This window comes from Stigmatopora nigra, chromosome 6 (genome assembly GCF_051989575.1).
Source record: "Stigmatopora nigra isolate UIUO_SnigA chromosome 6, RoL_Snig_1.1, whole genome shotgun sequence".
Classification (NCBI taxonomy): Eukaryota; Metazoa; Chordata; class Actinopteri; order Syngnathiformes; family Syngnathidae; genus Stigmatopora; species Stigmatopora nigra.
The window spans coordinates 6,394,178-6,420,702 of NC_135513.1; the positions used below are offsets into that span (position 1 = coordinate 6,394,178).

Here is a 26,525-nt window from a genome sequence, read left to right on the forward strand (position 1 = left end):
CTTTCGTCTTTTTACCAAATATGGTAAGACTCCACCCTTCGGACGAGCCACGATTGGTCGACGTGTGCTCCTCCTTAGTGTTTGTAAATTGTACACTCGAAACGCGGCTGTGTTTGTTGTCTCAGCGCGTAAATGTAGTTTTTTTTTATCACGCTAAAAATATTCGTCAATCTTATTGCATTCTAGTTGGTTGAGACAGACATAAAGATATCGGCGACGTCGCTAAATCCAAAAGAACTCACCAAGGTAGGCTTTTCCATCCTCTTTTCACCGGCGGCTTTCATGTTAGCCTTTAGCCTTCGTGCTAACCATCCCGCTTGACTTCGACGCCTTTGGACGGGAGCCGCTTACCGAACGTAACGAATTCCTCCTCCCTCGTCGCTTTTATCCTTCAACGGGGCATCTTTCCTTCCGTCCTTTCTCTCAGAAAACAGACGCGAAGAGTAACCCTGTGTCGACATGGTTCAGTTACGCGACACCGAAGGGTTGACGAGAGCGGCGGCCAGGGGGAACCTCGGCGAAGTGCGGAGGATTTTGGAAGAATCCAGGCTGCATCCCGATACTGTCAATCGGTTCGGCAGGACGGCTTTACAGGTAAAGTATAGACTATAGATTGTGTCAGAGGGTCGGTTTGAACACGTATTCGATATTTGGATTTAACCACGTAGCAGGCACACATTTAAATAATGGAATGGTTTTGAAAGGAGCGCATTCCGGGGCAGTCTTTCATCTTTGAACAAATTGGATGTGTGTTGTGGTCAAAGGCACGCAATGAGTTAAATAATATACAATTACTAATATTTGTCTTACTGGGAAGTGATTTTGTCTAGATTTTAGTTAATTTTTAAAATCAAATTCCAATACATTGGTACTTTTACTTACCAAATTAATCGATACCAGTACCTAGTTTGTAACTTGGATTTTTCGTGAGTAAAGCAGTACTTTATATGTAAATTCTAACCTTCAGGTGATGATGATGGGCAATTCGAGTGTCGCCCGCTTTCTCCTGGAAAGAGGAGCTGACCCCAACTTGCGAGACGACAGCGGAATCGCTCCGATCCACGACGCGGCGCGCTCAGGCTTTGTGGATACACTGCGAGTACTGGTGGAGTACGGCGCCTCGGTGAACGTGGCAGACCGATACGGCGCGCTGCCCATCCACCTGGCCATACGGGAGGGCCACCACCAAGCCGTGGAGTTCCTGGCGCCACTCTCCGACCTGAAGCACGCCAACGCATTCGGCCAGACGCCCGTCGACGTGGCCCGGGTGCACAGTTGTCCCGAAATGATCCGACTGCTCTTCGATTACATTCGCTCGTAGTCTCGGGTTAATTAATCCTCATTCCAACCTTTTGACTTGAATTTCGTTGGTGTTTGCGTGCAAGTTTTTTGTTCTTTTTCGTAGCTCCGAGTTCCTACACGATGCACTTACGTGGTCATGGCAGCTATTTCCCAGTTGGTGGTTTTGCACAGTGCAACGTTGGCACCTTATTTACTAATATGTATTTATCTTTGCTCTTTGAATTAATTGGGAGTGCACATTATTTTGATCTCCTCCCATTGTGTGCTCATTTGTAGCAATTGTAAGTAACAGTTGAGTTGTCTTTTTTAATGTTATGAAACTTGAAGTGGTGCAAAATGAACTTAACCTGGCATTACTTGTTGCATGAATTTAGATTGAATTATTTATTGATATAGCAGTCATTTTTGTTTTTTCTTCATTTGTTTTTTTAATTTATGCTCTCAGAATACCTATAATACAGAGAAGTGGATAAAAATCAGTTTGCTGTTTGAAATATGAAGGCACAGAATAATAAACTTGACGTCAAAATCTAAAGTTGTGGTCTCCATGATGTGTTTCACTCCATTTCATGTTTTAAAATCATGGCCCATGCTTATTTTTTATCTTCAGGGTCAAATAGTTGAATTTTAGAATTGACAAGAATAATTTAGACTACATGAAATATACTCTACTTTTCCAATATATGGTAATTTTTAACAAAGTAAAAAAATGTTAATATAGTCTTGTTTAACAAATAAAATGATTTTTCATGGGTTACCTACTCACAAAGGTTGTAGGGGGTGCTGGAGCCTATCCCTTTAACCATGGGCACAAGCAGGGGAGACACCCTGAATTGGTGGCAAACTAATCACAGGGCTCAAAGAACCGGAAAACTATTTATGCCCACAATCATACCTAAGGGCAATTTAGTCTTCAACCAGAACTACCCTGCATGTTTGGGATGTGGGAGGAAAACTGGAGAAAACCCATGCAAGCCCAGGGAGAACATGCAACCTCCAGACCGTGAATGGTTGTTTCGCATGAGGAAAGCTAAAATGACTGCTGGTTTGTTTGTAAAATTTAGATTGTCTTAAAGGGCCACGCCCGCAATCACAAAATGGTTCTTCATGAGGCTTTGTATCTCCTAGGATTATTTTTGTTTTACAAAACTTAACTGACGAGGAACCGGTTGTACCAGGGCTCACGTGGCATACCTGCAGAGAACAAGAACATGCGTGTTTTGGTTAGCTGCACTGTATTCCTGAGTTATGTCTACAAAAACGCAACCTGCTTTCATCCATGCAAGTCATAACATGATTGCACGGCTGCAGCTCAGAGAAACCCTACCATAGTTCAGTCGAGGTTTGGTGCAAATGTTAAATGACATCACAATTAACAGCAATGATATAATTTAGTACTCGTGTATAATAGTACAAAGATTTACCTACTTGGATTTGATGATGATGTGTAACAAACCAGAGAAATGAACCACTTTAACTTTGTGTGACTTATTGACTTGCTTTATCGTTTGAAAAAAACTACATCTCATTCAGTCATCTTCCTTCTCACTCAGGTAAAACAGCACATCTTTTATACTATACAAAGAAAAGCTTTCTTTAGAGTCTCCTTCCACTTTTTTTGCCACCAAAAAGGCAGCAACATGACACTGTGGGAAACATTGATTACGACATTACGAAGACTCCACACAAGTAAAAAGAGCATGAAAGCTAGTGGTCCTATATGAAATAAAGGCATTTTTTTCAACATTACAAACTGTATATGTAGAAACAACCCCAATGTTTCGCAGTTTTGTAACTTAGATTTTTATCAAGGAGAGATCTATGATACTTATGTATGCCATATGTGAAGTGTAAATAAATTAAAACAAACAGATAATAAAATTATTTACTTAGCCATTAAAGTTAATGAGACATGACAAGACATTTACCATTGGAGTGGATGGGCGTATGTACAGTTGAAGGTGGAGGAGGCAAACGTTTGACAACTGAGTAAACATAGACACGGGTAGTATATAAAAACACAACTTAAAATGATGTAAAATTTGGTGAAATATCGATCAAACGATGACTGCCTTTGGTGAGCTGGGCAATAATGAAAAGGAAAGAATAAAGCTGCATTAAGTGGACCATGAAAAACTCAAGAAACAATGTGTTAGAACTTGTAACAAACGGGGTTGAAAAGCACATGAATTAAACAAAAAATTACTGCTGGGGCAGTATTGTCATGGTTCTGAAGAAAGATGTATCGAAAGGGAGATTTTGGTTGTACGGCCGTGCTAATTTTGCGCCAGTGGCCGCTATCCCACTAATGGTCAACGGGTGCACTATACTGGCAATATCAAAATGAAATAAAGAATGCTACAAGGCACAGTTAGAATTTAGAATTCCCATTTCGTAACTTGGAATTTCGTATCTGGAGACAACATTTTCCCAATGAGGCTTTTCGTAACCTGAATATTTTGTATGTAGAGATGATCGTAAGTTGAGGTATCACTGTAAAGTATAAAAATGGGCCACTGGCCTGCAATTCTCTGTGAATATTCTCTTTTTTAAGGTTCTTTTCCAGAGAATTGAAGGGATAGGAACTGGGTGGCATCAAGACTTAGGTAAAACTGCATTAGTTTTCCATTTGAATTCGGTGCCCATCCAATATAACCCAACATAGGCATCACAGTGAAATCTAGACAGCTGAGTGAAAAGCCTTTGGACTGATTTAGCAACTCATCAACCTTGTGCGCACATCTGCAGGCAACAACTCCAGCAGGTTTTCCTCTGCTACAAGTCCACTGGTTGTCAGCAGGGGACAGTCCGCTACCTCAACAGGTAGGCCTTCCAGGCGGTTCCCTTTGAGTTCCAGTCGCATAAGTTGGGAAAGGTTGGCCACCTTGGAGCTAAGGTAAGGTAAGCTGTTGTTTCCAAGGATCAGAGTCTTCAGTCTTTTGCAATTGTACAATTCATCCGGTAAGGTCTCTAATGAGTTGTATGCAGCAGAAAAGAACTGAAGACCCTGCAGGATTCCAATTTCGGGAGGTATGGTGGTCAGCTGGTTATGCGAGATGTCCAAATGCCTCAGTTTGGTACAATAAAAGAGGCGCTTTGACAGATTTCGCATCTTATTCCAGCTGACATCCAGAGTCTCTAGCCTGTGAAGCTTGCTGATATGATCAGGAATGTAAGTGATCTTGTTGTGCCATAGGCGCAAAGTCATAAGCCGTTCGCAGTGTTGCAAGCTCAGAATTTCTTCCACGGTGGTCAACTTGTTTTCCTTCAGGTCCAACTCTTGCAGATTATTCAGGCTGAAAACAGCACTCGGGATTCGCTCCAGTTGGCAGCCCACCAATTCCAACGAGACCAGATTGGTCAGCTTCTTCAGGCCACTATAGGCTTGGATCTTGGTGCCTTCGTTGTAGATGCACAAACGCTGCAGCTGATGCGCGACATCGCTGATGCTCGTCGGGATTTTTGTGAGACTGGACCGCACGGCGAGGACATTTAGAGACGTGAGCTCCCGAAGGGAGTCCAGTTGGGCGCTTCGTGCCAACTCGTTGGTTAGCGGTCCATTCAGATGCAACTCCTCGAGATTTTGCAAATGGTACATCCACTCTGGAACCTCATCCAGACTTTCAAAACTCAAGCGCAAGCACTTCAAATGTTCTTTAAAGTATTTTAAGGCAGGCATCTGAACCTTGGCCTGGCAGTACATCAAGGATAGATCCTGAAGACTCTGCAGTTTAGCCACATTGGGGGAGAAGAAGACATTCTTAACCTGTTCTAATTTCAGCGCCTGGATTTCAGCCAGCTCGTAGACTGTATCGGGAAGTCCCGGCAGCAGAACCAGGTGTAGTTCATTTTGGTCCTTAGCGTTTTTAGTCAGACGGCCGCGCAATTTTTTGGCAGTCCATTCATAATTGAGGTTAAGCTGATGGAGCCGGCTCTCGCTCACTTCGGACAGAAAGAAAGCAAATCTTTTAGCATAAAGGTCATCGTACTGGTCCACCAGGTGAAGCAGGAAAGCGAAATCATTCTTCACGTCGGGTATGTCGCTGATGCCCGTCTCTAGCCTGACGTGCTCAAAGGAGTAGACCCTCAAGGGACGGTGGAACTGCCAGTAGAGAGTGTAAATGCACACCAGCCCATAGACGGCAACAAAACTAATGTAACAATAAGCCAGCTTGGAGAATAGGTGAGCTTTGTTGTGGTTACAGCAGTAGATGTCAAAACCAGTTAGCTCGGGGGGAACCAAACAACGTACTACAATCTCAATGTTTGGAGACAACGCTGCCGTGTAGCAAATGATTAAAAGGAACTTAAAGACCTTCAGGGACGTTTGCAACACATACATTATGTACAAGATATCCGCTTCTTCGACGTGAGTTCGGAACTTTTTCACCTTTTCAAACAAAGCTTTAGCCTGCTCTCCTTCCTTTTTATCCAACACAGACGGAGCTGGCTGCGACTCCGGAGTCTTCTTATCTGCATTCGATTTAGACGAGGGGGTCCGCTGAAGCAAAAAAGTTTCCTCCTCGTCGGCTCGACGATCTGCAGGATCTTTGGACACCGTACTTCTCCTCCAGTTGGACAACTTTTCTTCACCTCTTTCCTCAGAAACCTCACTCAAGGCCCTGGTGGTCCAGGGGGAGTCAAAGCATTTCCCCAGGATGGTTACAAAGAGATCAAGTTTGGAGGACGTCCCAGGGAATTTGAACCAAAAGCTACTGGTCACCATGAAAATCATGGTGTGGATTACCACAAGATACGGGAAGTACTTTGCGTACCAGTGCAGAAATCGCTCGTAGCAGAAGTGGTTGATGAAGACATACTGGTGAATGTCCAGGTTATTCTTGCGGCCGGATACTTCCTGTATGACGGGTTTGCTGGGATTTAAATTGAGGCTCTCCAATGACCAGTTTTGGCCATAGCTGCTTATGTAACTACAGTCGATGGCGCCAGGTGTCGGACTGGTGAAGTGACTTGGCAGGCAGGCGATCTTGTCTTGGGTGAGCTGAGGGGAACAGATGGAAGGGTTACCTTCTTTCTTTTGAAAAAAAAATGTTGAAGCCGAGTAAAATAGTAAAAAACGGGGTACAAATTGTTTGTGTGAATGGGGAGCATGGCTGCCAAAGATGGACAACATTTGATGGCAGCTCACCTGCAGGGTGCATCCAAAGACTCCGATCATGAGCATGGCGACACACAGGTACTCAGAGAAAACATCCCACCACGGCTTGAGTACTCGGTACTTGGAGTTCTGCTCGATGCCTATGTTTCGAAATTCTCCCACTGGGATCATCTTTGCTGCAATTCAACATTGAGAGGAACAAAACAGCCAATGAGAATCACAGGCTAAGAGCTTAATTGACTTTATTGAGCTTTCAATTGTGTCCTTAGGTCATTCACTCGTTACTTAGACACAGAGTATTTTTCTTAGCTTCTTATGTATGCTAGTGCAATCTCCGAATTGCTCTCTCACTGTCAGCGCAAACCCTTGGTTCTGCAAAGCTCCTCCCTAATGCATAGCACCTCCCCTTCTCTGCAATGTAAACTCCTCCCAGTGCTGCACATCTCTCATTGCTCTCAACATAAGTAGCTAATGCTGCAGCTAAGCAGACAACATAGTCAATACGCAATGCACACAGCTGCTTTTTTTAATCGAATGATTTACAAAATAACATATATCGCTGTCAGTAGCATGCAATGAGTTAAATACTGGGGAGGGGTGGAGGCCTGTGGGCACGGGATAACTGTTACTTGAGGCCTTAACCTTTTTTTTTTAATTGCATTAATGTAGTTTTCTATGACAAAAGTGGGCGGCCTAGTGGATGAGTGGTTAGCGCGTAGGCCTCACCGTGGGGGACCTGGGTTCAAATCCAGTTCGGTTAACCTGTGCGGAGTTTGCATGTTCTTCTCGGGCCCGCGTGGGTTTTCTCCGGGTACTCCGGTTTCCTCCCACATTTCAAAGACATGCATGGTAGGCTGACTAGACACTCAATTGCCCCTAGGTAAAAGTGTGAGCGTGAATGGTTGGTTTGTTTCTCTGTGCCCTGCGATTGGCTGGCCACCAATTCAGGGTGTCCCCCGCCTCTGGCCCGAAATCAGATGGAATAGGCACCAGCACCCTCCTAGTGAGGATAAAGCGGTTCAGAAAATGAGATGACCAAAGTAGTCACTTATTCTACAAAGGACTAAAGGTCTTAAGTGTCAACATTTCAATAGCTGTCCATTTTTGCAACCACTGTCCTTGACTTGGTTAAATTGGTGATTTAAAACATCATACATATGGATCAGGGGTCTCCAACTCCAGGCCTCGAGGGCCCCTATCCAGGCTGTTTTCCATGTCTGACTCCACCAACACAACTGAATCAAATAATCAGGATCGTGATCAAGCTCCTGGACATCTTGCTGATGAGTTGATCATTTGATTCAGGTGTACTAGAGGAGGGAGATATGAAAAAAAACACTGGATGGGAGATCTTGAGGACCAGTGTAGGAGATCCCTGCTATAGATGTGTTAGGTTAACCCTAAAATGTAATTAAGATTTAGTTACCCAAGTTTTCATGACAGCATAATTGATTATGCCTCATGGGGTGTATCCCAAATCATGTTCATGCTGCCAACCCAAACAGGAACTAAGGTCAGGTATTTTAGTGTAGTGGTGGATAAACGAGTTTGACAACTATTTTGTAGCCGCCCAGAATTTACAAACTCTCAGCATTTCTCGACAACTTCTGCTGTATAAACGCCAGACATTTTAATTGATCATTTGCCATATGGAGGAAGGCATCATTTGTTAGTTTCGTCTGTCGGTATGCGTGGGAAGATATGCGGCTTCAGAAATTCATCTCAGGTGCTCGACAAAAAAAACATCGCTAAATTACCATCTCCTGAAAGTGGTGCAACCTGGCCATCTCTGCTTAAACTTGGATTACTTTTGTATTGTTTTATTTATTTACTATTACCATAGGCCGCCAAACATTCGGATGAAAATTCGACTTTATTCAACAATATTTGCCTTACCTGCTGCGTCCGACGAGATCCACGGGGGTGTCAGGTAGAATTCCGGAGAAAAAACAGCGTACCGGTGTCAAGTATCGTGATTAGCCTGTACATCCGAGGTGACGCTTCAAAATAAAGGCATTTTAGCTCTAAGGTCTTGACACACAAAAATAAAAGAGTTCTGTCAGATTAGTTTACAATACGATTGGCAATACACTAGTAAGGAAATTCATTCTACAAAATTCAATGATCTTATTAAAATAAGAGTTGTTTTTTGTGTTTATGCACTAGTAGACGCCAAATCAGCCTCACAGTTCAGGGTTCAAATACAGTTCAGTCCACCTGTGTGAAGTTTGCATGTTCTCCCCAGGCGTGTGTGGGTTTTCTCCAGGTACACCAGTTTCCCCCCCACATCCCCAAAACGTGCATGGTAGCCTGGGTAAATAATCTATATTGTCCGTAAGTAGTTTATAGTTGTTCGATTCCTTGTACCCAGCAATTGGCTGGCAAGAAATTGAGGATTTGCCCAGCCTGCTGGCTGTGGATAGGGTCCAGCACCCCCACAATCGTTATGAGTGAGGATAATTGAAATGGAAAATGAAAATTTGGACAAAGGTCCATGATGGTACAATTGCAGTCTACCACACAAACTATTATTACAGTAATTATCAAAAATACTTCCAAGCTTTAAATATAAAAATAGAGTAAAAATGTTGGGTGCTACATGCTATAATTTTACACAATTTCAAATTGGCCATTGTGCAGAATTTGTAATATATAAGTAAAGAACCACATATGCAATACGGTTCTAATATATATGTGTAACAACACAAAAACAAACGATGAAACAAACATATTTTACTATACAATTATTGTACAGATTTCTGTTGGAAAATATACAAAGCAGATTTTAAATACTCTCAATTTCAAACCCCAATAAAGATGAACAACAAAATCCCTTTCAATGTGAATTAAATTCTTTAAGAAAAGGAATTTCTCTTCAGCTAAAACACACGCTTGTTGCTTTCACAAAAACACAACACCAGCCAATTGCAATACAAATGTATTGGCAGTTAGGGAACAGAATAAATAAATGGAGCTCATCCATTCTGTACAAGAATTATTCGAATATCTGTGTACAAAACATCACTTAGAAATTTCTGTAGCTTAAAAAGGCTGTTACAAACATATATATATATGCCTTGTGTGCTCAATATCCAGAACACATGGTCACTTTTGTTTTATGAGGTCTGGTAGAAAATAAAAGTCCATTGAGAAACTGGTGTTTGAAGTGAAAACAAATCATACATTCAATGGGATGTTTAAAAAAGTGTCAGTATTAAATTTCCTCTTCAAGTCGTGTTCTTTTTTTTGGCACCAACACGCAAAACAAAGTTTTACCAGTTAAATATACTGGAGTTCATCTTGTGCCAAAATGTTATCTGCAGGATTTAGACCTTTAGCAACACAATAATTAACTAAAGATATTTTGGATATAAATGAGGGGAGAAACCAAAAAAATAGTCTGTCATAACAATTTGAATACAAGAATATTTTCAGGTACCTTCAATGGATTAAGTTGCAAAAATAAATTTGGGCCTTTTCTGGACACTCACATTTTTTCATTGCATTGTAATCTTACTGCTAATTGAACGTCTTGAAATTTTTTCTAAGTCATCTAAAAACTTCTAAATTTGAGGTGTTTAACGACCCTACCAAATTACAATAATAAAAAAAAAGTATAACAAAAGTAGACATAAGTTCAAAATTGACTAAGCTGTTCTGGGAAATGTGGCATTTAAGAATGATGTTTTGTTATACTGTATAAAAGATAGCTCAGTTTCTGAAGACGTCAAGATGATGGCCATTTTAAAATATTTTTTTATTAATTAAAATTTGGTATAACAATAATTATGGGACGAACTGTCTATTTTAACATATTTTAAAGTATAATTATGTAAGACTAGTATTTCATTTGATTTTTCAAGTCAATAAAAATAAATCCAAGTAAAAATTGTGACCTAAACCGATAAAAACTGAACCGTGGCTAATGTGAACCGTTCCACTGCTACTGTACACCAATTAAAGTTTTAACACACTCATAAAAATCAAAAAACACACGCAGGGTGTTGTCACCAAAGTGACAAACTGTGAATTTAAATATGATAAGAATTTCTCTCCTCTCAAATGACACATTTCCGCACATTTCTTTGCCAATAGCTAGAACGAAAGAGCGGCTGACGGCCCAGTGCAGGTGTGCAGCCCTCTTCAGTCAAATCTGGGAAGCGAGGCTCTTCTCGAATACCTCAAATCCCAAATGTGAGCCTAGAGGCGGATCGAAATCTCTCTGTATTTGGCAAAATACAAGTCAGGCTTTAAAAAAAGAGGTTACCATTGATTATTCTGGCACCGAAAGAGGATTTCAGCCCTTTCAAACTGTAATACTGTTTTGGTGTTAGCCCCATAATCACTATGAACGCGTACATAAAGAGGGATGGTGCTGGAGTTTACAGTGTGGTGTGTTGGTGATTGGATAGTGAAGCTCCATTGGTCTCGCGCTGAGACGTGGGACATTGAGGAAGATCTTTCTGACAGGGCTCCATGGTAACGGCCACGCCCACGCCACTACGCCCCGACGTTATGTGCGTTACCTCTGACCAAGTGTCCTTCTCAGGGTCGTAACACTCCACGCTGTCAAGGAATGTGCTGCCATCGTAACCTCCTGTCAATAAAAAAAACAATGTTTTTTGACCACCAGTTCATCACAATTTTGTTTCCCAGTTTAAAAAATATTCATAATATCCCCTTTTCCAAAAAATAGATTTAAATTTATGACAAAAGTTAGTAGTGTGAGTTGTCCTGGGAGCAAGGGTTCAGAAAAGTCCTGTATAAATTAAATACTTTTTTATTATTCAAAACTTATTAAACACTATCGAAAAAGCACCAGCATAAAAGTAATAGAAACTTTATAGAGTATCATTATAGGATTGTCACAAATATCTGGAATTATGACTTTAATATTTAAATTTTAAGGAACAAAACCCTGTTCTTTTTGGGTAGTACTACTCACCCAAAACATAGATGTGTCCGTGTAAAGCAGTGACTCCCAGAGCACTGCGCCGGTGCCTCATAGAGGCAGCAAAGCTCCACGTATCTGTTTCCACGTTGTAGCGCTCCACTGTGTTTAGTTGGTTTGTGCCGTCATATCCGCCCATCACAAAGATGTGATTTCCCAGAGCGCAAACACCTATGAGATGGATAGATGTTGGTCAATTCACGGCTTAAATACCCATGTGTTTTGTACTTACCAGCTCCAGAGCGCATGGTGTTCATGGAGGCCATGGTTTTCCACTCATCCCTCTCTGGGTTGTAACACTCGCACGAGCTCAGCCTACACGCCCCGTCAAAGCCGCCGACGGCGTACAGAAGTCTGTTGATGACAGCCACGCCAACGCCAATACGCCGTGTCAACATGGGGGCTACCAGCTGCCAATGGTCCCTTTCTGGATCATACCTACAAGTGCAAATAGGAAACGCATGTGTTTGTCATTTTTTTCCCTATAAAACGAGTTGGAGTCAACCAACCAGCTATACTGCCGATCTAAAGAAATTGAATAAGCTATTCTTTCGAGAAACGTTGGACAAGTTGAGACAAATGAGATTGTTTGTATGTTTGCTTACCTTTCGACACTGTTATGGTGAATGCATCCATGGGATCCACCCACGGCATATATCATGCGGTCAATAACTCCCACACCGATTCGGTTTCTTGGCATACTCATGGGTGCACATGGCAACCAGCAATTGTTCATGGGGTTGTAGCAGTCCAGTGAATTAGAGTCCATGTTGCCATCCGGGGCATTGTTTCTCCCTCCCACGGCATAGAATAGTCCACTGATGACACAAGCTGCCAGGCCACTACGGGGTACCTGCAAGTCTGCGAGCCTGAGCCAGGACCCTGTGCAGGGATTGTACGCCTCTAAGTAGCTGAGAGATTGCTGGAAGTATCCCCCGGCCGTGTAAATGAGTTGTGGCACCTTGGGAGTTCGGCAAGAATTGAGTTTGGTAGGCTTGTGCAGTGTGAGGTCCTGAAAAATTTGTGCAAGGTAGTCTTTGCATTGGGGGTCCCAGTCAAGAGATTGGAGCTGTGCCTGCAGGAAATTGGGGGTGAGGGAATGGCAGCGGACAGACTGGAGCAAGGCCTGGACGTACGGCCGCCGGTTCTCTCGGTCGTAGTGTACCCAGGCCTCGCATGCTCGGAAGACTTCGGACTCGCAACGTACATTGAGCTCATCGCGGCTGATGAGATTCACAAGCTGGCAGTGAGTCAAATTAAAAAATTCCTCTTGGGTTGCCACCTGGGGAAACATGGAACCAATTTTGAATGGATATGGAACTATTCCCTACGTTTTGATGTTAAATTGAGAACCTTCCTATGATTTAGTGACATCAATAATGACTTGTATAAGTAACCGAATTCAAAAGAAAACGTATGACGGGGTTACCTGGCTAAAGTTCATGTAGATGTATTCGCGGGCCTTCTGGTGGAGCTCGGTACACCCAATCTGCTCAGCAAAACTGGCAATGCCGATGGCGTTACTGGGGTCGAGTTGCTGGACCAGGAAGTCACAGCATGCCTTGACCACACTATCTATCTGGTACATGACGGCGCCGTTCATCACATGGATGACGCACTTCTCTCCAACAGAGATACTAGCCGTGTAAGCAAACTCTATCAAACGGTTCATAACCTGTAAGAGAACAAAACATAGAACATTATTAAAAGATGCAAATGTTGCAAGTCAATCATAATGTGGACTTCAAAGCTTAACAGGAAAACCAACAAGACATGATTAAATGAATACCTGTAACCATAGTTACAATATTCATGTGCTGTTCATTTGCAACATTAGAGATAATAACCGCAGAGTCCATTGCCATGATGATTAAATCATGGCAAACCGTTCAGGACTTGTTATAAGCAATATGTTAGTATGATTAGCCTTCATAAAAATGCAAAAAGCGGTTGAAGTAGTTAAAGATACGGAGAGGCAGTCTTCCTGACGGCGAGCCGCATAATGATTAGCCCATCACAAACAATTTTGACTCCCTTTCAGTTCACCATTGCTTAGTAAACCATCCAATCAAACACTGTAAACAGAAAGTCCTTTTTGGCTTCATTGTGACCTCCCACTCCAAAACATCTGTCAAATCAAGCATCAAGTGAATTACGGGCACTGTATCTCACCTTTGGGTGGATACCCTCGATAGGCACCAGCTCCATGCCACACTCCTTCAGGCCATTGGTGAACATAGCCCTGAAGACGGGAGACGACGATGCCAGCACCACCTTGTGAGCCACAAAGTCGACAGCCTCCAGGTCCCGGTAACGGACGCGTAGCGTCACGTCGCAGAGCTGGCGCTCCAGACGCAGCTCGTTCATGATGGCAAAGGCGGCGGTCGTGTGGCTCTCGAGCGTGTAGCTGAAGACACGGTGGCCGTTGCGCGTGGACGGAGTCACCAGCGCTTTGCATTCCGTCAAGCACTCTGACATTTCCTTCCTGGTCTCCTCCACCTTAGTCTCTTGCACAAAAAATTACCGCTAGCATGGCACCACTGTGCAAGAGTAGAGGAAATTGGGTGGCTCCTATAGATTGGCTGACTTCCAGTCTGATATATGCAAGCACAATGACTCCTTTGTCAAGTTCAGTACATGTGTCAAGCTTTGGGATTCATTTTGGAGTTACTGTAGGCCTCATAGCTGCATGTAAATTAATTGACAAAGTTCCAACACTATCAAACTGTTGAATTCCATTGACTTTCACGTAAAATGTGGCAGGGGAAAAAAAGAGAAATATTGAAAAGCTGCAACACGAACCACTTTAGGCTCTGTCTGCCAAAAAAGAATCTTTGAAAACAAATTCTATAACTCCGATGGGAAAAAAGAATGTAGTCCGATACTTGAAAAATGAAGTGCAGGTCATTTTTGACAGCACATTTAAATGGCTTTCTAGGACCTTTTATTCAACAAACTGAAGAATTAAAAAATCTTTAAAAAAAAAAACAGTAAAAAAAGATTTCAGATGATTCGCATCATATCTACTGAGGGGGGCCGCTTTGTGTGGAGGTTCACTCGCCTGACTTTGGTGCGGGCTCGATTCCCACTGGTGGGAGTGGGATTGTGAAGGCGTGTGGTTGTTTGACTCTCTTTGTGCCTTATGGCTGACTGGCGACCGGTCAGCTGGGTTCGAGGATGCGCGGTATAGAAGATGAATGAATGAAATAATGAATTTACTTGGGGGCAATCTGCTCACCTAAAACCTGAAGAGAAAAAGACAAATACAAAATACAGGGTCAAAATAAATCTTTGTTTGGAGCTGCTAAAAACCTATAAAGACAGTCTTATGTTGCCTAACCTAAATGACACAGCACAAATATAGTCATACAGGTTTTAATGAGTTGATGTCGTATCGCCTTATGCAAGCCAATTCAAGTTATCGCAGCACATATAATAACCATAGCTTATACAGTTTCTTGTGTGAGGTGACTCTATGTGACAAGAATGGCAAGCACCCAACCATGCAAAACAGGTTTTCAGTCATCATCGGGAAGAGACAATATTTTTCTATGAAAGTGAAACGAATACATCACATGCTGGCAATTGATAACTCTGAAAGAATGGATTTCAAAGAGGTGGGTAATAAATTCAATTAGAGCAAGTATGAAAACAGCATGTGTAGTAGACAAGTGGTAAGAGACCATTTTAAAAAGTTGCTCCTGACTGCTTAAATATAAACTAGTCCAGCTCCAGTGACAACACCATAGTGGCTAAAACACACTGATCACTGCTAAAAAAAATTAATTAAAAAAATTAAAAATGCTAAATCCAGTAGCCTGTGTATATAGTACAATACATTCCTATTAGTGGTTCTTTGAGATACTCAGATGAGTAAAATTGTTGACACACAGTGAAACAAGTGAGGATAAGCGAATCAGTAGATAAACGAATGAAGGAAAGTATATTAGTTTTAGTTGTTTTGAATGCAATACAAATGGTATCTATCCGGGTCTGGACATAATCCATACTTCTTTGAATAGGATCCAATGATAGGGAATAAAAGTGAGGGGGGGTTATAGATGGAAGTTATAGCTGTATTTTCTAAAGTTCAACTTAATGCTGTAATATGTAACGTAAGAATCATTTGTTAGTTATGACAACGACTGGGTGTGACAGAAATTAAATTTAAATTAAAAGTAGCATGACTACATTTTTTTCATGTTCATCACAAATAACATTACAATTGTACAGAACCCAAAGTATTTTTTTTGGTGTGCAGCATGTCTTTAACATGCTAAGGTCCAGCAGGTTGACTTTTTTTTTTTTTTAAATGTAAAATGTGTTCAAGTCCCTCCGACCAAGGGGAATTTCTGGTCTTTTTACAAAGACATGTTTAAAATCCAACTCCTGAGAAACTGTCAATGAAGCAGGAGACTCACAAGAAGGGGGTTGTTTTTTTTTAAACCTTATGTATGGGGAACTATTTGGGTCAATTGTTGCTGTAGCGCATTACGGCTGACTGGCGACTAGTCTAGGATGTAGTCTAACTTTTGCCCAAAGTTGGCTGGGATGGGCTCCAGCCACCCCCGCAAACCTTATGGGAACGTGCTAACACCTTGTCTGGTATTCACAGCAAGGGATGACCAGAAAAATGCGTTCATTGTTCAAAAACATTTTTGGGAATGCTGTTATAATTTATATGTTGGCAAGTGATGGGCGAGGGAATCATGTATATATACTCATAAAAACTTAAAAGCCGTTTTTTGCAAGGCATCATTTTTGCTATGCTGTTAAAAATTAATGTACCATGAGCGAAAGAACCATATGCTCACTTGACTGAGAGCCTGTCATCTGTTCAATTTATCCCTGAAACCAAAAGGGAAAAAAAGCGTTTCATATCATGATTTTTGGGTAAACCCATATGTAAAAATCTTGTTTGGTTCTTCAACAAACAAAAAATGATTATCATTTTCCAAAGTAAAAACAGATGTCTGCAAATGTTTGTATTATTTTTATGAAATACAGAAATAATCTGTCGGATTACACAAATGAAACATTGGTAACTAAGCAGTAGAAATTTTGAAATAGTCTACTCTGTTTTTTGTATTGTAGCATTTTCCTCAAAATGCTTTGACCAAGTGAAAAATGACATGTGGCCAATAAATTGTCTTGTTTTCTGAGTTAAACTACAGTAAAATATAGCAGTGTTACCTATAATCTGTTTTCACTTTTAAAAAACCGGGCAAGGTATTCACCAGCAAGTCTTTCTCTCCATTTGTTAATAATTAAACGGCTCTGTACTTCTATGACATTTAAGTTGTTATCAAGGGTGTAATGTTAATTCAACGACTGTCTGAGTAATATAAATCCTATAATAGTGCCAACTGTTCCCCATAAAAGTGTATTTTTTTAGTATTCGACCGTCCAGCAAATCACAAGAAAAGCAATGTCCCAGAGCAGACATGTTTGAGCAGTTATCCAAACTTTGACAGTGCCAAGCACATATTTTTCCATAGGAACTCAGTCAGTATAAGTAGTGAACACTTTGAAATAATGATGAATTAATCTAAATGTATTTAAGAGTAAAATGTTGGCCAGTTCAGTTGCAGTTGGCTGCACAGGTTAATTGCTCCTTCTCCCATTCTGAAAAAAATAAAATCACTTTTTTTTTCCCTGCCACAAATAGTAAAGATGAACAAAGATGCACATTATAAGTAGTCAATAAATAATTCCAGAGCAAACCCAGTGAGATAGCATTGATTTGGTTTTGGACCTTACAATTCTTGCAGGATCGTGCAAGAATGACGGTGTGTCCATATTTGGGGCCAGATTACTAAGCAGCAATAAATGTAAAAGGATGGTGCTTTATAACCAACCTTTTCGGACATAAAATAGCAGTAGTTACGACAGATATGGCCTGGATTAAATGGGCGCTATATGCAGCGTCAACAGAATTCTTCACTGGAGCACAGAAGTACATTTTTACAACTGACTAAAGCAAATAAAGTATATATCTAGTACTTCATGTTTCATTCCAAATGCGTTTTCACTTATCAAGCAGGCATACAATCCGTAAAAAAAGAACACATTTTACTTTATGAATATATTTTTTACAGATTTGACACGTTTCCACCCATGAAATCACGTTATTGGTTGTCAAAATTATCCGCGACCTCTAATTTCAAAGTTAAATTGCTGTTTACACAATAATGTACTATGATAAAATGATATTTGTTACCCATAAAGGCCCTTTTACAGAAACCACAGCTATCATTAACGCATAGGCTGCCATTGACGGAGCTAGACGTTCAATTTATTTTAACTGTGAGCGAATGGCCGTTGCTTGGCAACCATTTCAGTATAAAGAACTGTACATTAGCCCCATCAAAGGCATTAAAACATGATCATTCACTGCCAGCCATGTGACTTAAAATGAATTCAATGTATGTCGCTGTGAATGAGTTTATATGTCAGGATGCAATTTGGAGTATTAGTAACAATATCCTTAATCCAGTTTGGAATTCCCATCTGTCTTTTAACCCAGTTTACACAATAGCTTCTCCAGATTTGTTCAGATAATTCACAACTATAGACCGATCGGTGTGAGTAAACAATAAATAGGGGCGATCGGGGACAAGACATAAAACGAGAGTACGTTTGATGACTGGCATGTTGGCGAGGAGTTACAGTTGGTGGTCGGTGACTCATCTCGAACTCTTTGGGGGAACTCAATGTACCAAACATGACCCATATATGAAGGCTGCCCTTACATAACACATTATCAGAGAATATGACTGTCGCGTTGTCAACCAACGCCATTCATAGACATAACCATAATAAACATTTCCATTCACATACTCCATTTGAAGCTTGTTTTGCCGTAAACAGGCGAATAGATGAAATTAAATTCGCAGTAGATTAAGAACATTTCACGTCTTTTTAAGGCACAACTGCAAAAGACTCCAACCAACACCAATGTTGATTAATTGAAGTGACCGAGTTGCCTTCTAATAACAAGAGACGGTAGCTAGCTTCGACAAACAACATACAAATCCATGTGCAATTTGGCCACGTTCTTATAGCATAAACATCGCTTCGCTTCGGATAATATTTACCTTTCAATCAAACTTCTTCTCCAAATTGTCGGAAAAAAGATACTCACGTAGCGTAGGCGAGTGCCTCCATGATAAACTGTGCACCACAGAAACGGGATGGGAGGGGGTGGTGTGTGTATGTGTGTGAGGGTGGTGGTGGTGGGGGGGGGGGGGGGGGCGGTAACTCACCATGACTAAGCATTGTACGAGGGCCTCCCCTTGCCTTCACAATAAAAATCTCCCTCCACGGCCTCAGTTGACACGTAATGGCGATCAATGAGCTCAAGTCAGTGGAGGCTTTTATTGAGGAAGGATTGTCACAGAGTGAAAGTACAGTACTGGAAGACTTCCAATTCAGCCAGAATCGCTTAAAAACAGGGGAAATGTACTGCATGACAGCCTTGACGAATTCAGCGAATAAACAAAACTATTTGTATTATTTTAGGTCCATTACACAACACACACACACATATATCATATATATGGTCTCATCTATCCATGCATCATAGTCATTTAGGGGCCATTGAGGACCTCTTATAAGGACACTACTATTAATATTGTAAATTTCTATTTTTATCATGGGCGTCTGAAAGCTACTATTGTTTCCAACCACAAGGTGGCAATAACAGACAAGATAGAGGCCAAATGGTTTCAAATGTAGTCACTATTACTACTACACACATCCCCATGCATGGATTGATCCAACATACCATTACATTATTCAAATCTAACTTCCAAAATGGGAAGAGTAAATTGAATTGAAATAAAGCACTTATATGACCTGAAAACTATTGAATAAGAATTTCCATTTAAACTGCCAGTTGACTCCCCAAGATTGTTTTGCTTGATGAAATGGGTCATTAAAGACAAATATTTCTTCAAAACCTCATTCTAATTTTAGCCCGAGATACAAGTGTTTCCAATATTATGTGATAAAAGGCCTGTTTTGAACAGTTACATGTTGCAAAGTTACTCTTTTGTAATTAAATATTATATCATAATGCCTGCCTGTTCATTTTGTTGCAAGAATTTATCACAAAAAAAGAGAAAAGAGGGTGTATTAAAAAACACCTCATCGACAGATACCGCCAACATCTGGAGCAACATGTGTAAATACAATCAGAGGAACCCCAACCGCTATGTAGGCTCATTTATTAAAGTCGTTGAGGAGGGGTCCCTGAACGGTACGAATGTGGAACTTCAATCCAGTTCCTGGCTTTTATCCATCCATTTTCTATTGACTTTACCCTAATAGCTGGAACAGATTACAGGTAACTTGGAGCACAGAAGAAACAGGCAATGGTCACACTGACTTTCAAATCTACTGTATATGGACGGTATAGACTTCCAGTGGTGTAAAATATACAGCCTGCAGACTAGAATTGCTCCTTGATGTTTTGCACTTTGCCCATTTTCGCAATACTGGAAAGAAAACAGTGAATATAATTTTTCAATATAAATAGCTGTTGTTGGTAATTGTCTTTTTTGGGTCACATTGACACATTTTGGTGAAAATAAAAGAGGTCATTTTTGTCACAAATTGCATTCATTTCTATTAGAGAATTTCAGAATAAATGCTTTGCAACAAAAGTGTGTGAATATTCCAAAGATGTACTTAAACCAGAACAGGTTGAAAATAAGGAATCATTTTCCTTTATAATTAATAGGTCAGTGATTGTGTACTGGTCCTGATCCCCTGGGTCGACTGTGGCCTCTGAATTCTTAACCACAGCCACAATGTAGAATTTTCAATAACTTTATTAGGTGAGGAAGTAGACCCCATTGTACTTGGAATCATTTAAAAAATGAGTGTTCCCCATAGTAGACCCTTCCGTGGTAAGTCTGTGCAGTATAAGCTGTAAAATATACAACCCGATGTATTTGTTTTAATGTGGTGAAAGACAGTGTGGTGGATGGAAGTGTGTAAGTTACCATAGTGGTATAGATAATGTTGAAATAAATGGTGCATTATGTCGTGCAGAACCGGTGTATGTATATTCTGTAATGTAAAGCAATTTACCAGATGTGAAGGGGGCTCACTTCCTGTCGTGCTTATTCTCCTCCACGAAAAGGTGTCATGCACAGTTAAGGACAAAGTAAAAATAAATCAAACTCCAGAAACATTTGAAGTCCTTTATGAAAAAAAAGATGTCAAAAGCAGACACTGTTACAAAATGAATATAATTTACTATACAACAGTTAGCACAAATTTTAAAAACCTTTCATCAAATAAATGGCAGAATTACAAAAAAATGCTTTATTTGTCATTCAAGGTTTCGTCACTGGATAACAAAACAAACAAAAAAAAAAACGAAGAAAAAAAACCCAATTAAGGTCAATGTAATGCCAAACATGAGAACAGAAGATTTTCATATGTTAAGTTTGTCAGTGTATCGAAGTAAGATCTCTTGTGTGGCAGAGCTTTCATTCAGTCTGACATTTACCACTAAAACCAACATACTTTCCGTGATGACTTCACCGTCATTTTCAAACACTGTTTTTTAAAACAGCCATTCTCCATATCCCTCCTACACAATGCACCGAAGCCTTCTTTGGTCATTTGCATGAGCCACATTTCTTTCCTGTTCTATACCAACAAACACAGTATATAACCATAAAAAGCATGTTCATCTATACATCACACAAAGGGCTTTCGTTCCAGCGAAATCCGTGTGTAATGACAAATGTACAGCGTCGTGGTCAGCTGTGCTAATTCAAAAAGAAACCACACAAACAGGTAAAAAAAATCACCTAATGCGTGTCAGCATGTGATATTAAAGGAGCAATATGTAAGATTGTTGGGCAAAAATGGTTCTGCAACCAAGACCAAAATATTGAGGCACACATTCTGATAGGGCTGAAAAATAAGTGCTTCATAAAGCATAATTCATTTCTGCAGAAATTGCGTGGGTAGCATTTGTCAGCTGGTCGTTATACTTGTAGTACAAGTACACATGCTTGTAGTTTAAGTGAAAACAAAACAAAAGAACATATTTGTAGCATATGTAACCATAATTGAGTATAGTTAAGTACACAAGTAAACATATTCCAAGTACGATTGTGCTACATATATGAGTATGTCGTTGTCTTATTTTTGCAATCTTAATTTACAAAGCATACAGAAGTCTCAATTTAGATAAAGACAAAGAACATTATCTCGTAATTGGCTGATTGGTGGAATGTGGGACATTCATTAAAATGCACAACTAAAATGGGCCTGGTAGCAACTTTTAAATGAAGGAAATTGACTATTGGCATTTGCGCTGGAAGTATTTCTGGAAAAATATTTTATTTAATTGAAATATTAGGTCCATTTAATGAATAATTAAAGGAAAAAATGTTGTGTATACGTATATATTGCTCCTTTAACATATGTCAGCCTGTGATTTCATCAAAGTGTCCTTCCAGGCTTGGATTCAACCCACAAAACCAAAGGAGTGCCATCAAATATCTCCATTCTCAAGGATATATCAGTGCAAATGAGTTGAAAAAAGTTGCCTCGTTCACATTTGAATGGCCTTGTTGTCTCACCATTTAAGTTCATGTCATGGTTGTCTAAAGCCAAGCCACTTAGTCCTTTATCAGGAATATTTTATATTCTGTGTCAGAAAATATGCGACATGCATTATTTTTATTGTTTTTTTGGACCAAGCTGACCATTCTTTAGGATTTTTTAGGATAGAAAGTTTTGATTGGAGACGGGGTGGTGACGATGTTCCCAGAGGAGAGTGTCGTTTCCATCACTCCTTCCAACTTCTGCGAGGGCAACTCCGTCTTACTAAAGCTGCACTCCAGGAAGGGCATGCCCATCTTCTTTACTTCGCCGTCCCTGGTCATAAGACACGGTCGACAGATGAGTCTCAGAATGGCTTTCCTCATGTCCCGGCTAGTTAGGGTGTATATAATAGGGTTAAGGAGCGAGTTGACCATAGCCACCCCCAGGAAATAGTCAGCCTTGTAGAGTAAGCTACAGCTACGTGTTGGACAGAAGAAATCCAGCAGTAGAAGGAGAAAAAGGGGCAGCCAACAGGCGATGAAGACACCCAGTACAATGGTGACTGTCTTGAGGAGCGCAATGTACTTTTGAGACTTCCTCGCCAAGCCTTTCCTCATGCTGCTAGACACGCCGAAGCGCTGCCGCTGCGTATTGCTGCGGACGATGCGGAAAACTCGGACGTACAGGACCACGATGGCGAGGAGAATGACACTGAAGACTGTCACGCAGAAGAGGATGTAACTCTTATCGTAAAGAGGAAGCACGGTAGAGCATTGTTCCAGTCTGTGGATGCAATTCCATCCCAGAATTGGGAGGACACCCAAAAAGGTTGCAAGTGCCCAACTGCCACAGATCAACGCCAACATTCGCCCCCGCTTTGCACCGTGGTACGGCCTCATGGTCACCATGGTTACGTGGCGTTCAATCGCGATGGCCAGCAGACTGATGACAGAAGCGGCCAAAGTGATGAACACACCTCCCTCCCTAAGAAACCACAGCAATGGTGTCAGCTGCATAGTCTTGGGCCCAGACGAGATGATGTTGGCCATGTAGGCAATCCCAGCCAAAAGATCGGACAGAGTCAGGTTTCCAAGGAGGTAATACATTGGTAAGTGGAATTTCTTGTTTCTCCAGATAGCCAGGAGAACCACGGCATTCTCCAGTATGATGAGCAGACACACTACTAGAAAGGCAATGGCATCGGGTCTGAGGCTGTCACGGTAGCGGTCACCCTTCAGCTTGCCTGTGTAGTTGTAATGTTCCAAGATGACAGATTTGTTCTGGTAGTGCCAAAAGAACTGAAGATAGCCACAGGAGAAGGTTGGGGCAATAGTTGGAGTTGGCCCAGCCTGGGCAGGAGTGAAAAAATCCATTGTTTATGGTTCTCTTGCTTGAGCTGAGTGGCTATAAAGTCATTTCAGTTGACATGATTTTGGAAAAAGGCAATTCCAGACACAGGGGAATAAAATAATGTTCATCTTTTGCTCTCTCTTAGATCCAAGATGTTTTCACTTTCACCACAGGAGGAGGCTATTGTGACATTTCTTTTGAGAAGGTCTCTGTTGGGGAAAAGAAAAAAAACAGGTTAGAGGAGAGGGCCAAAGTTCAAATACATAAGAATATAAATCTAGAAATGTACAATGATCCATTACGATTTATGCAAAACGTTCTGTTGTTTGTTGCCTAGTAGAAATACACATTTATCCTCTCTTGAGGAGATTGCAAGACGGTATCTTAACCTATAGATGATGTTTAGGGCTTTCATATTAAAAGATTAGGAGTATATATGTGGTCAAAACTAAGACAGATTTGAAAGAGTAATTCCCTATAATAAAACACTTATTGTGTTCTGAGAGATCATCAGCTGTACACCTGAAAATGATCCAGTTTTAGTAATGGGGGCCTAAAATGATCTTTTCTCAATAGAACATCCCAGTTACATATATTGACAATTAAATACTTTTCTAACAGATGTGAAAAAGTTGATTTAGTTTCACTGTAAATTAACTTTTAAGACATTGTCATTTGTATCATTTTCCAAATTAAAACGTACATTGGTTGAATATTTGTCAGGAAACACTCATCAATAGCTATCTTTAAACCCTTCAAACTAATGTTTAGTTTCATATCTGTGAGGTTCCCCAGGCACATGTCAATCACTCTGGTGTGCATCGTTTCAGACATGTGCAGTCAATTTGAAGGAATGCAGCTGCACCATCCACATCTACATTTCATTGTAAGATGTGGAATACTTGAAGTAGCACATATTGTGCTTTTCCAATTGAAAGCCCAAGAACAGACTTAAACTATTATCATGAACCTGTCATGGATTTGTGCTTCAGTTGTTGTAAGTAGTAAAATTAAAGTCAATTAGAAGTTATGTCATTAGAGATACATTCCACATGGTTGTTAGTGAGGGTTCTTTTTTTTTTCTGTTCCCACATCATGTATCAACATTTACGGACTGGAGGCTGTCCATACATTTCCTTGTAACTTTGTTTTTTGCTGCAATTCCAAATGTACATTCTTTATCCAATTAATAAGCAGTAAATATTGACATAATAACTACTAAACTCCAATGACAAAGTTTACTATCGTGGATAAATGTATCCTCCTTTATAGTAAGAAGCATGTTTTGTTTTAATTGAATTAATTTGAACATATATTTAAGAGAAATTAAAGAAAACGAGTGCAGCAGAATGGTGAGGAGAGTACAGGTGTACACATAAAGTTAAACAAGTTACCAAATTGTCAAAGTCAGATTACTATCCTCCACAAAACATAAAAAAGGAGTTACACAAAAAGTACATTTTAGGACATTATATCTGAAAAATAAGTGTAAAAGATGTTTACCTTGAAAATTATGGAATAAAGGCGCTTAGTAGAGTTTAGAATCCAAGAGTGAGCATCCAATGACCGAGTCAAAGTTGTCTCTACACTTTAGATGGCAAGTGAGACCTTAGTTCGAACATGCAGTCGCTGAAGGGGCTGGTCTAGCTACAAGCTCTCCCCCTCTAACTCTCACTCTCTCGCCCTCCCTCACCCCATCCGATAGAACTGTTAAAAAACTTAGATCTAAGGAAGAATGCTATGAGTGTGTGGGCAAAAATTCAAAGCCTCTATAGGACATCAAAAGCAAAGATCAAGACGTTAATGCTGAAAAAACGCAGGGTACATCATTTTCAAAGTCCAATATAGAGTCGCCAACATCGCCAGGCTTCATATACTCCTATAATTTACTGAAATACAACACATGGTCTATCAATACATACCGAAACGTTTGTGGCGTAAAATATTGACGGTCAACATTGAATCTCATGTTGTAGACACAACAGTTTGATATATGTGTCAGAGTACTCAATATATTGCAACATACTGATGTCATAACCACAACAACAAAAATAAACAACAATGGGAAGTATTGGGAGCAGTTGTGCAGATGTGTTTTCATTTAAAGCCATTTTCCACCATTTTTATCCCATACCTTATCTTTATTAGACTCGTAAATTCACTCCTTTTAGATTAATTTGGGCAAAAAGCAGGTTAAACCCTGGACTGGTCACCAGAGACGCATTAACAGTCACTTGACTCTAAGACTTGGGAGAACAAACATGTTGCTCACATAAAAAGTCTGCAATGCTAACCCCTATTATACTGTAGTGAAGAACAGGACTTACCTATGTTGGTTATAAACCGTTTTATTTTCTTGGTGAAACGGATTTGCTTTAAAAAAAAAAAAGAAATCAGCCTAAAGCAATTCCAAAGCAAACATGGACACAATGCAATGTTTCATCGTTAAACGGAAGGCATATTTCTGTCACGCTGTTTTCAAAGCAACCTGATTGCCAGCTCAATGACAGCATTTCATCGTGCCTTAACACGCTTGCTGTAAGACTCTTTGTTGTAAGGAGGATCTAACTAATGGGAAAAAAGTAAAAATACATTGAAATTAAGCATTTAGTTCACATGCATTTAAAAGCTCCTCACCCGTTTGATGTTTTGACGGTTGGAGATCCTGCCATCGGTCCGGCTACTTATCCTAAATCAGCTGTTTTAGATCCATGTTAAAAGAATGTCCACCAAGAAAGAAAGAAAAAAAAGGTTTTTCATAAGTCTAAAACTGTTTAAATTATGTTGAATGCGCCACTATAAATGTCGTTCAAACCTTTGGCCATACTTTACCTTTTAATATTTTATAGGCCACTCTATTTAAATACACCGGTAATATGAAGTGAATAAACCAATGGATTGAACGTCTGATCTCGTTTCTTGTCCATTTGTTTTTTCCTTTTTTAAATAAATATTTTAAGATTTTTTTTCTTACATGGATGCATTTTCAACTGACTGACTGGAGTGGAATACACCAGGTATTAACCCATCGTTCTAGAATGGATGACTAGCCAACTATCTCATGTAGTCACAGGTTTAAAAATCTTTCATAACTTTGAGTCCTATGATGAAATCTTAGAGGTTCTTGCAAATTTGTTGGGGGTTCAGAGTTTAAGTCTTGGCTATGGGATTTTTTCCATTTATGGTTCGTGAAGACTATAAAATATCCCTTGCTATAAATCTGAGTGCTTA

General features: G+C 40.3%; 5 protein-coding genes across 7 annotated transcripts in view; 1 reads left to right on the forward strand and 4 right to left on the reverse strand.

Annotated features, from left to right (window-relative positions):
• Nucleotides 1-510, reverse strand: part of LOC144198293 (uncharacterized) — a 7,341-nt gene extending 6,831 nt beyond the window's left edge. The window contains exon 1 of the mRNA XM_077719219.1: nt 243-510. Within this exon, the coding sequence (XP_077575345.1) occupies nt 243-284 (42 nt within the window). The 5' untranslated portion in view covers nt 285-510. The remainder of the gene's footprint in view (nt 1-242) is intronic.
• On the forward strand, nt 75-1,837 carry cdkn2d (cyclin-dependent kinase inhibitor 2D (p19, inhibits CDK4)). Its single transcript, XM_077719218.1, has 3 exons — nt 75-246; nt 428-594; nt 968-1,837. Exons 2-3 carry the CDS (start codon nt 460-462, stop codon nt 1,319-1,321), a joined length of 489 nt encoding a protein of 162 aa, XP_077575344.1. The 5' UTR covers nt 75-246; nt 428-459; the 3' UTR covers nt 1,322-1,837.
• A 1,336-nt stretch (nt 1,838-3,173) lies between these two features.
• Nucleotides 3,174-8,420, reverse strand: LOC144198651 (volume-regulated anion channel subunit LRRC8C). The gene is made up of 3 exons (XM_077719777.1): nt 8,318-8,420; nt 6,452-6,597; nt 3,174-6,304 (listed from the first exon to the last, which is right to left on the reverse strand). Exons 2-3 carry the CDS (start codon nt 6,590-6,592, stop codon nt 4,016-4,018), a joined length of 2,430 nt encoding a protein of 809 aa, XP_077575903.1. The 5' UTR covers nt 6,593-6,597; nt 8,318-8,420; the 3' UTR covers nt 3,174-4,015.
• Nucleotides 8,421-9,139: 719 nt separating this feature from the next.
• On the reverse strand, nt 9,140-18,598 carry keap1b (kelch-like ECH-associated protein 1b). 2 transcript variants are annotated; one of them, XM_077719046.1, is made up of 7 exons: nt 18,517-18,598; nt 13,545-14,617; nt 12,802-13,047; nt 11,978-12,654; nt 11,605-11,810; nt 11,367-11,543; nt 9,140-11,018 (listed from the first exon to the last, which is right to left on the reverse strand). In XM_077719046.1, exons 2-7 carry the CDS (start codon nt 13,848-13,850, stop codon nt 10,804-10,806), a joined length of 1,827 nt encoding a protein of 608 aa, XP_077575172.1. In that variant the 5' UTR covers nt 13,851-14,617; nt 18,517-18,598; the 3' UTR covers nt 9,140-10,803. The 2 variants fall into 2 exon arrangements, with proteins under 2 accessions (XP_077575172.1, XP_077575171.1); XM_077719045.1 differs by having other exon boundaries at nt 18,470-18,589.
• A 1,969-nt stretch (nt 18,599-20,567) lies between these two features.
• LOC144198585 (sphingosine 1-phosphate receptor 1-like) lies at nt 20,568-25,773 on the reverse strand. Of its 2 annotated transcripts, none has more exons than XM_077719689.1 (2): nt 25,622-25,773; nt 20,568-23,503 (listed from the first exon to the last, which is right to left on the reverse strand). In XM_077719689.1, the coding sequence occupies exon 2, from the start codon at nt 23,315-23,317 to the stop codon at nt 22,112-22,114; it is 1,206 nt and encodes a 401-aa protein (XP_077575815.1). In that variant the 5' UTR covers nt 23,318-23,503; nt 25,622-25,773; the 3' UTR covers nt 20,568-22,111. The 2 variants fall into 2 exon arrangements, with proteins under 2 accessions (XP_077575815.1, XP_077575814.1); XM_077719688.1 differs by lacking the exon at nt 25,622-25,773 and adding an exon at nt 24,798-25,244.
• Between the last annotated feature and the right edge of the window lie 752 nt (nt 25,774-26,525).

Bases quoted from the DNA above. Each gene is read 5' to 3' on its own strand.
- cdkn2d (XM_077719218.1), top strand. From the start codon at position 460: ATGGTTCAGTTACGCGACACCGAAGGGTTGACGAGAGCGGCGGCCAGG. The intron at 595-967 runs GTAAAGTATAGA...TCTAACCTTCAG, and splicing joins TCGGCAGGACGGCTTTACAG to GTGATGATGATGGGCAATTC.
- LOC144198651 (XM_077719777.1), bottom strand. From the start codon at position 6,592: ATGATCCCAGTGGGAGAATTTCGAAACATAGGCATCGAGCAGAACTCC. The intron at 6,305-6,451 runs GTGAGCTGCCAT...TGTTCCCCTCAG, and splicing joins TCTTTGGATGCACCCTGCAG to CTCACCCAAGACAAGATCGC.
- keap1b (XM_077719046.1), bottom strand. From the start codon at position 13,850: ATGTCAGAGTGCTTGACGGAATGCAAAGCGCTGGTGACTCCGTCCACG. The intron at 11,811-11,977 runs GTAAGCAAACAT...TTGCACTTGTAG, and splicing joins CACCATAACAGTGTCGAAAG to GTATGATCCAGAAAGGGACC. The intron at 11,019-11,366 runs GTGAGTAGTACT...TTTTATTGACAG, and splicing joins CGGACACATCTATGTTTTGG to GAGGTTACGATGGCAGCACA.
- LOC144198585 (XM_077719689.1), bottom strand. From the start codon at position 23,317: ATGGATTTTTTCACTCCTGCCCAGGCTGGGCCAACTCCAACTATTGCC.